Here is a 13,330-nt window from a genome sequence, read left to right on the forward strand (position 1 = left end):
TCGAGCTGCCAGGATGACTTCTACTGAGACAAAGATGAGACAGGAAATTGAATACATAGGTGGTTTATTTAAGAAAAGAGGTTATCCAGACTATTTGGTTAGGGATGTGACTGGGTATGTAATACAAGAATGGGGTAGAAAATATTTGCCATTATTAGGTAAAGGTAATAGTTCCAACACTTTGAAAAACACCTCCAATAAAGAGACAAACTTCCAATATTCAAAATCATGTGTTTTAAGATATGGACAACATGTTGACAAGGTGAAAGATATAATTAGGAATAACTGGAATATTATTTCCAGTGATGACGGCATTAAGGAATATATTAATGACAAGCCTACTTTCGTACACAAAACTGGATGTAATATAAAAAAGATTATTGAGTTAAAATCTAATAGACAGAGCTTTAGAAGGTTGGGCTCCAACAGGGGTACCAAAAAATGTGGATGTTGTGCACAATGTCCTTTTATTTTTGAAGGTGTTAAGTGTACGTTAAGAAATGTCAATAGGAACACTGTGTGGTTTGTAAATGGGAACTGTCTGACAAGTCATGTGATATATTTAACTATGTGTAATACATGTTCTTGTTTTTATGTTGGGAAGACTGACAGACAGTTAAAGAACAGAATATATGACCATCAGTATTGTATTAGGAAGAAGGATGAAAACAATGCCCTCTCTCGTCACATAGTTGGTAATGACACATGTCACAACTTTCAGTTTGCCATTCTTGAAAAGGTGAATCTCAACCCCAGAGGTGGTGACATTAAGAAAATTGTGGGGGAAAGAGAGATAAAATGGCAATTAAAATTGAATGCAGCATGTTTCCCTGGTCTTAATGAAATGATTTCAACAAAACCTCTTATTAAATATTGAATGGTGTTTTTTTAAATATTTAAATATTGGAATTTTGTAATATTTTAGGTACATTTGATTGGGTATTTACTTATAATATTTACAATTCTTATTTATTCAAACATTCAACACTCTTATCAAATAATTGGAACAAAACTTGTATTTTTTAGAATTTTTAGGAATTGGGTTTTGGAAGATGTACTGTGTTCAATATGCTGGAAGAGCATGTTATTTTTTATTTTTTATTTCATCTGTATATGTACACTATTTGGTTATTTGATTCATTACAGTACTGCAGTTGTCACTTTAAATACAGTTGTATAATTGTTCAATTTGGGAATGATTTTGGCGGGTTTTTATGTATTTAATGAGTGCCATTAACACTTTTTTCTTGTTCTGATGAAGCGTATGGTGATACGTGAAAGCGCTTAACCAGGATTGGCACTGTGTTCTTTGTCTTATCGCTATAATAAAGCTGTGTTACAGAAGGAAATTTGGTGGATAGTGGTTTGTCCTGGGGATTTTGTTTTTGTACCCTCTGCAGACTAGCCATGAATTTATGGGACATGGCTTTAAATCTGAATCTACATCTTCAAGCTCAATTCATTCCAGGAAAACAGAATCTCTTAGCAGACAGCCTAAGCAGAAACCTTTTGGATCCTCACAAATGGATGCTGGACCCCAGCCTATTCAGCAAGATCACTGCAGTTTGGGGTTGTCCTCAGATAGATCTGTTTGCATCCCATCTCAATCATCAGCTGCCTCTCTTTTGCACCAGGTCCTTCCACAAAACAGCTTGGAAAGTGGATGCCTGTCATTCAGCTGGAGGAACCTTTCGGGATATGCCTTCCCTCCTCTTCCTCTTCTTCCTCGAGTATTACTGAAAATAAAACAGGACAAGCCCAAGATAATCATTCTGATAGCTCCAAATTGGCCTCTGCAGTTTTGGTATCCAACCTTAAAACACATGTTCTTGGAACCTCCTTGGATTCTACCTTTGAACCCTTCTCTTCTGACCCAGCATCAGGGTCAGATGCTTCACCCTCAACTCAAGACCCTATGTCTGGCAGCTTGGCTCTTCAAGGGCCTTTGATTCCTTCTGCTCTTCCCAAACAAGTATTAGATGTTCTTTTAGAAGCTAGACGACCTAGCACTTGGAAATCTTATGCTTCTAAATGGAAAAGATTTTGTATTTGGATGCAGGACCGAGGTTCTAACCCTATTTTGCCTGATATTTCCTCTATTTTACTTTACCTCTCAGACCTTTTGCTTAAAGGCCTCTCTTTTTCATCCATAAAAATTCATGCCTCTGCTATCTCAGCTCATTTCAACACTGATCCTCCCATCTTTTCTCACCAATTGGTGAGACAATTTTTGAGAGGGGCTAAGAATTTAAGACCTCCCAGAACTCCTCCTGTTCCTGCTTGGGATCTTAATTATGTTTTGGAGAAACTTACTTTGCCTCCTTTTGAGCCTGCTGCGGCTTCAGATATCAAGTTCTTATCCTGGAAGACAGCTATTTTGTTAGCATTGACTTCTGCCAGAAGGATTTCAGAGTTGCAAGCTCTCATGGCTGTGGAACCATATATTATTTTCCACCAAGACAGAGTTTCCTTGAGGACCAATCCTACATTTATGCCTAAGGTGATTTCGAAAGTGGCTCTAAATCAGACTATTCACCTTCCTACCTTCTTTCCTAATCCTCAAAATAAAGGGGAAAGGATTTTACATTCATTGGACGTACACAAGACAGCTACGATTTTACCTGGACAAAACTAAAGATTTCAGGAAAACTGATCAATTGCTTATCTCTTATGACTCCAGTTCTCTAGGTAAGGCTATTTCTAAACAAACTATTTCCAAATGGATTGCTCATGGAATAAGGTTTTGTTACTCTCACTATGGGAAACAGATTCCAGGTACTGTTAGAAGTCATTCTACTAGAGCAGCTGCCACTTCAGCAGCTTTTCTCAGAGGAGTTCCTACCAAAGATATTTTGGAAGCTGCCACTTGGAGTTCAGTGCATACTTTTCCAAGCACTATAATCTCCCTCTGTATTCTAAGTCTAGGGCAGGCTTTGCCTCTGCTGTTTTGCAGGGTCTTCTTGCTGCCACTACTTCTGCGTAGCCTCCTCCCTCTTTCACTGCTTTGGGATTCCACCCTACAGTTATGACTGCAACAGTGAAACACGAAGAACATAGTACAGTTGTGTACACCTACCATAAATGTAGATGTTCGAGTGTCTTTACTGTTGCAGTCGGTGTTTCCCTCCCACCTATCCCCTCTTATTCTTGTTTGTCTCCTCTTCCACTTCTTTTGTGGTGTATTTGTGTTTCCTTTTTGGACACCTTTTGGTTTACTGGGGGCTTCTGACATCTGGGGCAAGAAAGGCTGGAGAAGATGGCGTCGGCTGACGGCTTTATACCTCTGTGTTCTGACGTCAGGGTACTTGCTGGTACAGCCGACGCCGGACCCAGACTTTGGAATTCTGGCCGACCTCGGGCTGCCTGCCGGCAGGAACACCCTACAGTTATGACTGCAACAGTGAAGACACTCGAACATCTACATTTATGGTAGGTGTACACAACTGTACTTTTCCAGTCTCTTCTTCCTCTTCCACTTTTTCCTGCAAAGGAGTTTCTCTGAGCCCTGGGGTACATAGTATCCACCATTCCCATGCTTTTGCCAGACTCCACAGGAAGAAATTTCAGGGGTATCTCAAGACTGTTTAGTTTCAACACTGCCACCCTCTGGAGTATCTGGTCACTCTGTTAGCTTGTCTGAAGCTCGAGCTCCATTGGTGGATTCAGCAGATTTCCTTAAATCCAGGTCTGCCTTTGCAGGTTCTCTGCCTACTTAGGAGCTGTACGTGGATGGTTCTGATAGAGGTTGGGGAGCTGCTTCTAACAACTGGAAAGTCCAGGGCCTTTGGTATCAACAGATGTCAGACTTTATCAATGTCAATGAGTTAAGGGCTGTAATCCTGGGTCTTCAGGCATTTCATTCCCTTTGGGTTCCATGTCCTGTAAAGGCTTTTACAGACTATACAAAACTCATGTGGTTACATCAACAAGCAAGGGGTCGTAGAATCTTACCTTCTTTGCAGGCTGGATCTTTGGGCTTGGGATTTTGAAGTCCACCATCAACTGACTCTTCTGGTGATCTACATTCCTTCAGGGCACTGTCTGGTAACAGATTCTTTGAGCAGGTCCAGGACAAATCCAAATCACAGGGAATTGTTTCCAGATATTGTACATTGGTTGAGTGCTCCTCAAGTAGATCTTTTTGCCTCCCCTCTGAACAGACATCTTCCACAGTTCTTTTCAAGAGTGCCACACCCATTTGGCTTGGAAGGTGGGTGTAATTTCTTTTTGTTGAAATTGGATGTATCAGTATACCTATCCCCCTCTACTAACAAAAGCCCTGCACAAGGTTATGTGCGACAGGCCCAGATTCTTGCTGGTGACTCACATTTGGTCCAGACAGCACTGGTTCCCTTTCTATTTCATGTAGCCAGAGGCAGTCATCAAACGTTACCTCACATGTTGGATCTTCTCACACAAGACAAGAGATCTCTCATTCACCCTCACTTGCCCATCCTTCTCTTGACAGTCTGGGAGATAGCTTTTTGATTCCTTTTTGGCACCAATTTTCTGAGGACATGCTTTAGGTTTTGCAGAAGGCTAGGAAAGCCCATTACTAGCAATTCATATGCGACTAAATGGCCAGGCTTCCAGAACTATCCCCCGGCAGTACGACACATTCTGGTTTTGTCACACAAGGATACAACTAGGAAACTTTATGCAAGCAAGTGGAAGAGTTTTCTTGCTGGGCTGACAGTAACCACATAGATCCCTTTGCTGCCCCTGTATCAACAATCCTGGTATTTTTAACAGAAATTTTTAACCAAGATGCAGTGGCAGCCACGATACGAGTTCAACTAACTGCCATATCTAATTACCATGTGGAAGACATGGAATCAAATGTAATGTCCCATAGATTATGCAAAGCCTTTCTCAGGGGCACATTCCTTTTAAGACCCCCCCCCCCTCCCCCAATAAGAGAACCACCACCTCCGTGGAACATAAATTTGGTATAATCATCCTTAACTTTTGACCCATTTGAACCAGCCTCCTCCTCTTCACTGAAGTTCTTATCTTGGAAGACAATTTTCTTAACAGCCATTACCTCTGCTAGGAGGGTTTCAGAACTACAAGCTCTGTCTATCCGTCCCCCCTATCTGATTTTCACAAAGACAGTTTCCCTCAGAACAAATCCTTCCTTTCTGCCAAAAGTCTGCTCTGAGGCTGATTTGAATCAGTCTATTGAATTACCTGTATTTTTTTCCAAATCATGGCAACAAGGCAGAATACAAGCTTCACCAATTGAATGTACATAACTTCACTTTTACTTGCATAGGACCAAAGAATTCAGGAAATCTGACCAACTGTTTGTTTCATTCTCCGAAAATAGGAAAGGTACTCCAGTCCCAAAAATCACCTTAGCTAAATGGCTTAATAGATACCATGACTTATGTTAGAATAAACAGCTGCCAGGAAAGATCAAGGGGCATTCAACTAGAGCTATGTCCACTTCCGCTGCTCCTCTTGGATTTAATTTGTGCTTCTGCTACATGGGTCAACCCTCATACCTTTATCACTCATTACAAAGTAGATGTGACCTCCCGGAACAGGGCATCCTTTGGTTCCACTGTTTTAAAGAGCTTATTCCCTTGAGCCATCCAAGAAAGAAGGTGCTGGGGACGCTGTCCCAACCAGCAAGAATGAAGGTGAGATAGGACAACATAAAATAAAGAAGTTATGTACTCACCATAATATTCCATGTTTGTTGTCCATGATCTCGCCTTCATTCTTGTATCCCACCCTTCCTTTCCCTTTCTTGGAGGATCGAGAGGAAATTACAAAATTGGCTGTTATTAGTCTGATTCCCTTCATACCTTTTCAATTTTGGGCAGCCCACCTGTTACACCTGTGCTATGGGGTTAGTATAGCCTAGTGACTAGTTTCTCAAATGAGATCAAATGGGGAACAGCCGCTAGGCATCTTGAGATGGGTTGTAGCCTCGAGCCAGTGAAAGCTCTCTAACAACCAGCAAAGAATGAAGGCGAGATCATGGACAACAAACATGGAACATTATGGTGAGTACATAACTTCTTTTTTTGCAGTACCACTCTAACAGCCACCCTGTTTAATGTAATAGTAAGAAAACTGCACAGTTCTGCTTTCTTTGTAGCTAGTGAAATGTTTTGTTATTTATTTAGCTTGAAGTGACATGTAAAATACAAGCAGAATCGTCACAGAACTGTGATGCAGTCAGCTTGGATGAAAGTGCTCCCAAGCGAGTTAGATATTCAGATGATTTAACATCAAGAAGTGAAAGTCAGGAACGGCAAGCAGAAGAATGCCATGCATTAATCCCAACAGAGGAACTTTCAGAAGCATCTGTAAGGTATGATCTGGTTATTTAAGTAATAAAATGTATTTAAATTGGTTTGGAAATGTGAGTATTCCAGTGAGGTTAAATAAAAACAGTCCTCCAAGTTGTCTGTGCATGATTCATATGTGTCTTATTAGATCATTCTTGTAGAGTGGTGGTCATACAGTAATCACAATAATAGCCCTGCAGATATAGTCTTTTGCTATAAATATTTTTAGCTTTACAGTATTCTAGAGAAATGTTTTTGTTGCGCTTTATAGGTACAATATTGAATTCAGTTAATATATTTACTAACATTGACATGGTTATTATGCTGTTGTCTATGTATCTTACATTAGATATAAAATGTTTCATAATGTTTAAAAAATAAACATAGTGACATCCACAGTGATTTATGTTAGTGATGTTATTGTATGATTATGAGTAGCCTTTTGATGATCTCATTTTGTTTCCACTAATTTATCTCATATCAGACTCCACATAGATGCCAGTATTTTTGTAACATCAGGTGTTCAGTTTTTTTTAATTGCATTAGATTGTGTTAATTCAGTGTTTCGATCATGTGGATCCTCGAGTTGCATTTCAGGTGCTACTTGGCAGCATCAGTGCTCCAGCCCCTAGCCTCTTAAGAATTTTCCCTGTCTTAATGCACCAGTCCCTCTAAATACCTCAGATCTTGTTTGCTTTCTTTGTGAATGCACATGATCTTGACAGTCAGCTAACTGCTCTCCCTCAGAACTAGTCTTATGATTTTTTCGTAAAACTGTCTTCTGTCATTATAGTGCTGTACGGGGTTATTGTATTTATATTTTTGTCTGATTCTCTAAGCCTTTATGTTTTAATCAGCTCCTTTCTTGTAGCAGATTCTTACAACTGCCTGTTTGTTCTAGAATAGAGAGCTAGTTTTTTTGAATAGTTATATAAGCTAAATCAGCAGTTTGATACTAGTCTTGTGAGTGGTACAGTATGTTGTAAATAGTATCACTTTTTAGTGAATAATTTTATGGTTTAACATTAAGTCCAGTATTTTTGGTAGTGTAATAGTGCTGTTAAGCTGTTTATTACAATGGTATCTGCTATTATTATTGATAATCTTTTTACATAATGGATAATCCGACTAGCTTTAAGAAGTGTTCAGTGTGTCGACACAAAATCTCACCACAGGATCTTCATGACCTATGTGTGGTGTGTTTGTGTGTCCCCAGTCTGTCATGGATTGTGAGATTTTAGCAAGGTGTGGTCCAAGGGCCTTGGCAGACTGGTAGAATAACGTCATTTTAAAAGGCATTCTATCAGCAGATCTGTAGGAGGCAAAAACAAAGAAAACCTCTGAGAGGTATGCCAGGCACAAAGACTTGGATCCTACGAAAAGCATGCAGAAGTGGAGAATTCAACCTTGGCTCAAAATTTCAAGGTTTGAAGCTCCGTTGACCCACACACCAATATGCACTGCTGCAGATCCAGAGACATTGGATCCTATCCTAGTACAGGACTCCCTTAGGAAGCAAACAGCCATGGATCTAAGCCAGATCACCATCTTCCTTCCAGATTCTGTTCACTTTCTTGTCAGGTCCTTTAGGTCTTACAAGAGCACTTCTTTGACAGACTTGGACCATTTGCAGAAGTTTCTGACTTGTCCGTTAAAGTGTCATTCTGTCCCTTTCAGCTCCAAAGGAGGCTTGATCTGCCCAAATGCCCCTAGTTTTGGTTTCTTTACCAGTTTATTAGCTCCTTTGGCTTTGGATCTGTTATTCCACATGGGTCTCTCTGCAGACACTTCCATTAACTTTGGCTCTGGAATTCTCAGATCTAACTTATTACACTCCTGCTTTGTCTGCCAGTGCTGTCTTGGAGCCAGGGACTTGAGTTTTAATTATTTGACTTCTATATCGGAGCCAGTGGATTTGGCTCCATTTCTGGTGTCAGAGTCATTTACCTTTGAGTCTTCAATCTCGTCAGCTGTTCCATTCTTCTTGATTTGGAGGTTCCACCAGCAGCCAAGACCTTTCTCCGAATGAACAGCAAGTTTAACCAGATGTCTAGGGCAGTGTGTCTTTGGATCCTTTGGAATTAAGATCAGCCTTCATGATTCTGCCCCAGGTCTCACTCTCCATCAGCTGTCCATGGGTCAGACCCTCCAGTGAGCTTTAAACTATGTGCACAAAATTTGATTCAGTCCTTTAAGGAGTCAGGTGACACCTCCCCTGATGTGCTGAAGAGGAGGACATGCAAGAGGAAGCCGGACTCCTCCATCTGAGTCCCTCAGCTCAGATACCAATTCATGGGTTTGGGAGGGCTCCCCACAATCCCTTTGTGATGATGCCTCTTGGCAACATTTTACAGCTAATTCACCAGAGGTGAGTTTTCACAGTTGACCCCCTGCCCCAAGACAAGACAGCATTATGTGTGAGGATTATAGCTCAATTCCATCTACATCCTGGGCAGTACCTCCAGCTGAAAAGATTAGGATGTCATGGGAGGAGGCTGACATTTTCGAAACAGTCCCACACAAACCAGACAAAATTCTCCTCCTGACAAAGGAGAAAACACTGGGCAAAATCTCCTGTAGTAGACTGCATCAGCTTCTACCAAAAGAGAGTTGTCAGAAGACTTCCATCCACCCACCCAATAAGGAGTCTAGGGCTATGGATAGGCTTAAGAAGTGGGTGTAAACTTTGGGCTGCTGCTGTTAAAAGTCCTGAACTATGCCACACATGAACAGAGAGATTTGTCATAACAGGCTTTATCTACTCAGAATACTGCCCTAATGACAGAGTTCAGAAAACCGCTGGAAGTTACCATGACTACCATGTCTAACATAAAGAATCTCTTTGTGCAACTTATGTTTAATGCAGTGGATGGAGCAGTTAAGGCACTCTGGACTGGTATAGCAATAAGGTTGCATGTTTAGCTGCATCTGTGTGACTTTGCCAACCACTTCAATGTGCCATTCAGTAACACCCCAATTTGATGGTCTGCCCTGTTTGGCCTTAAAGTGAGAGAGAGGAATCAGAAGTGTGAACAGTATGGTAAGACTTTTTCTGCTTTAGAATGAAGTTTCAGGCTCCTTAGAGATCATAAATAGTGAACCAAAAATTACCCCATCTCTATGTCTTTCCAGGAGGATTCGGTATTTGTTAGCATGGGATGACATGGTTAACAAGCCATGTTTCTTTACAAAGGATGCTCTGCACCTATCTCCCCTAGGCTTTAGAATATTGGGTAAATCTTTATCCACCCCCCCCCTTAGAGCCTTTTTTTATGCACTGCCAAATTGATAAACCTGCCGACATAAATAAAACCCGAAGAAACCTAAAGGTGTTACTGCTGAATGGTAGGAGCCTAAACAAGAAACTCCACACTCTCCAAGCTCTCCTTATTATGAAAAATATAGACATCATCTGTGCTGTTACCAAGACATAGTTTAAATCTACAGAAAGTACAGAAATTTACAGTCAGCTGCCTGTCGGGTGCCAGGATTCGCCACATAACGCATGCACTCAAGTCACTCCACAACAAGTACAAATATGACTCTCATTGTCCATGTTGGAATGAATGACTTGTGGACTACATGAAAAGAGACATGGAAGAGCTCTCGGATCATGTGGCCCAGGCAGGTATGACCCTAGCCCTGAGTAGCATCCTGCCTTTACCCAGAATGATACCACAATATAAGGATAAAATGATTGACTTCAACAATTGGCTAAGCTTATGGTGTCATTCAAAGGGGATCCAGTATCTGTCTGCCTGGGATGACATGATTGACAGACCACGTTGCTTTGCCAAAGATGGTCTGCACCTGTGGGATTCAGGTTACTGGCTAAGGCTCTTATAGTGCCTTTTAGGCAAACTTCAAAGGACAAAACCACCACCGTAACAGGTACAAGCATGCAAAATCTGAAGGTAATGCTACTCAATGCTAGAGTTCTAAACCTCAAAATGCACTCTCGAGGCAAAAATGGAGAACATCGATATCTGTGCAGTAACTGAGACCTGGTTCAAGGCTCCAGAGAGCACCCCTGCAATACCAGGCTACAACTCTTCGCCACCAAACCAGGACGAAACATTAAAGGTGGAGGAGTGTCAATATTCACCAAGGATATTCACACCACCAGGCTAGTTGGCCAACACAATGTGTCTGAAATTCTCCAAGTGCAACTAACACTAGGTAAAACTGCAATCCAAATTGTAGCTTGCTACAGATCCCCCACCATACCCAAAGATTCTCATTTTTAAACATACTGGAAAATATTAAGATAGAACCAAACACCCTAATACTGGGTGATTTTAACTACCCTGCCATTAACTGGGAAAACTACTCATGTCCCAACACCTTTGCACAACAGTTCTTGGAATTCATAAATTCCAACGCCCTGGATCAACTAATCCATAGTCCCACCAGGGGCTCCAATATCCTAGACCTGGTCGTTACCAACATGGCAAATCAATGCTCCATACCTATGGTCACCCCCTCGTTAGTCAGGTCTGACCATAAGCTAATCACCCTTAACATCCACATCCCACCCCCACCCCCAGTAAGGAAACCACCATAAAAAAAATCCAACTTCATGCTACCCAAGTCAGAAGTGACAAACTTCATGACACCCATGCAGACGGAACTGAAAGTTCAACTGCTGAATCCTACACTAAGGCACGAGCACATCCACTCATGCATGAATCGTGCCATCCCAAATAGAACCAAAATGCTCTCATCCAAAAAAGGAAGCCAATCTGGTGGTCCCCTGCCATAAACAAACTTTACAAAAGAGGAAAATCCCAGGATGCAAAAACTCCCTTACTAGCCTCAGTAAGAAACTGAGATGCCTCATAAAATCCTCCAAAGCTAGTTATGAAAATAAAATTGCCAAAGATTCCAAAGACAACCACAAAGCATTCTATAACTATGTCAAGAATCTAAATGGCAATGCTCAGATCTGCTCTGAGCTAAAACAGAATGGCAATAAATATACTGATCCAAAGGATATTGCCAATATCCTGGCAGATCGATTCAGTACCAACTTCACCCCCCTCTCACCCCCCAAATGGCCCATCTCAATTACGGAAGATTGCCAAATTCCAGTAATAACGCCACACAGGTACAAAACTCTCTAAAGCCAAGAATACAGCATCCATGGGACCAGATGACATCCCGGGCTGTGTACTACATGAACTACAATATGAACTGGCACCTCACCTAAGTGTCATGTTTAATCATAGCCTCACCTCAGGTTGCCCACTGAGTGGCACAGAGCTACAGTTATCCCAATCCACAAGGGGGGATCCACCTTGGATCCCGGAAACTACCGTCCCATCAGTCTGACAAGCCTTATCTGCAAGGCCATGGAGCGTATTATCATGGAACTTATAAACAAAGACATTGGCAACCTTCAAACACTGGACCCCACCTAGTTTGGGTTTGTGAAGGGCCGATCTTGTCTCCTGAACCTGATTGACTTCTTTGAATCAGTCTCCAGAGCCATGGACAAGGGTAAGGTGGTCCACACAGCCTATCTAGACCTTGCCAAGGCGTTTGACACCATCCCCCACTCTGGAATCATAGATAAACTTACTAAGTTGGGTATTAATCCCTATGTCATCCAATGGGTTGCTAAATGGCTTACTGATAGAAACCACACTGTAAAAGTAGCCGACTCCAAATCCAGCTCCAGACAAGTGACAAGTGGAGTACCTCAGGGTTCAGTCCTGGGGCTGCTCTTGTTTGGCATCTACTTCTGTGAAGTACAGGTCAACTCTAAGGGACTCTGGCTAACAAAGTTTGCAGATGACTGCAAACTGGGAGCCATTATTGAATCCCCAAATGATGAGGATACTCTGCAAAAGGGCCTTACAGAAACAGATGCTTGGTGCCAGAGCCATGGGCTCAAGCTCAATGCCAAGAAATGTATTGTTATTCCCTTTGGGAAAAAACATGTATCCATGAATTACCATATAGGTGGCAGTACACTAAACACAGAAAGCGTGATAAGAGACTTAGGGACACAGGTGGACAGTGGTCTCACCTTTGATAACCACATCGCCACAACAGTCAGGAAATCCTTCTATGTGGCACACCTCATCACTAAGGGCTTTTCATCCAGAAAAAAGAAGGTCATTGTCCCACTGTACTCATCCCTCATTAGACCCAAATAAAATTGGGATGTACCTCACAAGACATCTGCAACAGCTGGAAAGGCCACAGAAATACCTCACTAAAAGAATCACAGGCCTAAAGCAGATGCCCTACGCTGACCGCCTTAAAAACTCCAGCTATACTCTCTACTCAGAGGCGATCTCTGCTTAACATACAAGGCCATGTCAAACCCAGAGCTGTTGGACATGCTACACTTAAAGAAATCCCAATCCCTCAGAGCTACATCCAGGGATCTAAACCTTGTCATCACAAAAAACAAAACATGCTGGGGGGATATGTTCCTGACCCAGAGACTCCCCAGACTCTGGAATAGATTGCCCATACATGTCAAGCAAGAGTGCCTCTTTGGACCTCTTCAAGAGGAACCTTGACGTTTGGATGGGAGAAAGGAAATTCACCCCAGACAGGGGTCCAGGAAAGTAAATAATGTGGGAAGAAATAGCCAGGGAATTGTTATGGCTAGGCTTGTATAGGCCCTAGGGCTGATAGCCTAGTACCAACCTATGAACCTATGCAGCTCTAGGTTTCAGTGCCTTCCACACATTTAGACCATCAGCTGTATAGACAGGTACAAACGATGGAGGAGTTACAATCTTTATTAGCAACAAGCATAACTCTACATTGGTTAAACAAGATGATGCCCTGGAATTTATCCACTTGCAAATCACCATAGACAAAGTCCCACACCACAGCCTAGCAAGCTATATGTCCCTAGAATCCCTAAGCTCACGCCTAGACATACTGGAGGCACTCACCAGAAAACTAAATACCCTATTCATGGGGGACTTTAACTACCCTTCTATAGACTGGGAAACATACACTGCCTCATGCTCGCAGGCATAATGATTCTTGGACTTTATTAATAC

At 41.9% G+C, this 13,330-nt stretch overlaps 1 protein-coding gene across 1 annotated transcript in view; it reads left to right on the forward strand.

Annotated features, from left to right (window-relative positions):
- Positions 1–13,330, forward strand: part of LOC122795949 (transcription factor TFIIIB component B'' homolog) — a 700,162-nt gene that overhangs the window by 426,884 nt on the left and 259,948 nt on the right. Inside the window, exon 7 of the mRNA XM_044064432.1 lies at positions 6,138–6,325. Coding sequence (XP_043920367.1) covers positions 6,138–6,325 — 188 coding nt within the window. The remainder of the gene's footprint in view (positions 1–6,137; positions 6,326–13,330) is intronic.

This window comes from Protopterus annectens, chromosome 2.part2 (genome assembly GCF_019279795.1).
Source record: "Protopterus annectens isolate FY-2018-M chromosome 2.part2, PAN1.0, whole genome shotgun sequence".
NCBI lineage: Eukaryota > Metazoa > Chordata > Ceratodontiformes > Protopteridae > Protopterus > Protopterus annectens.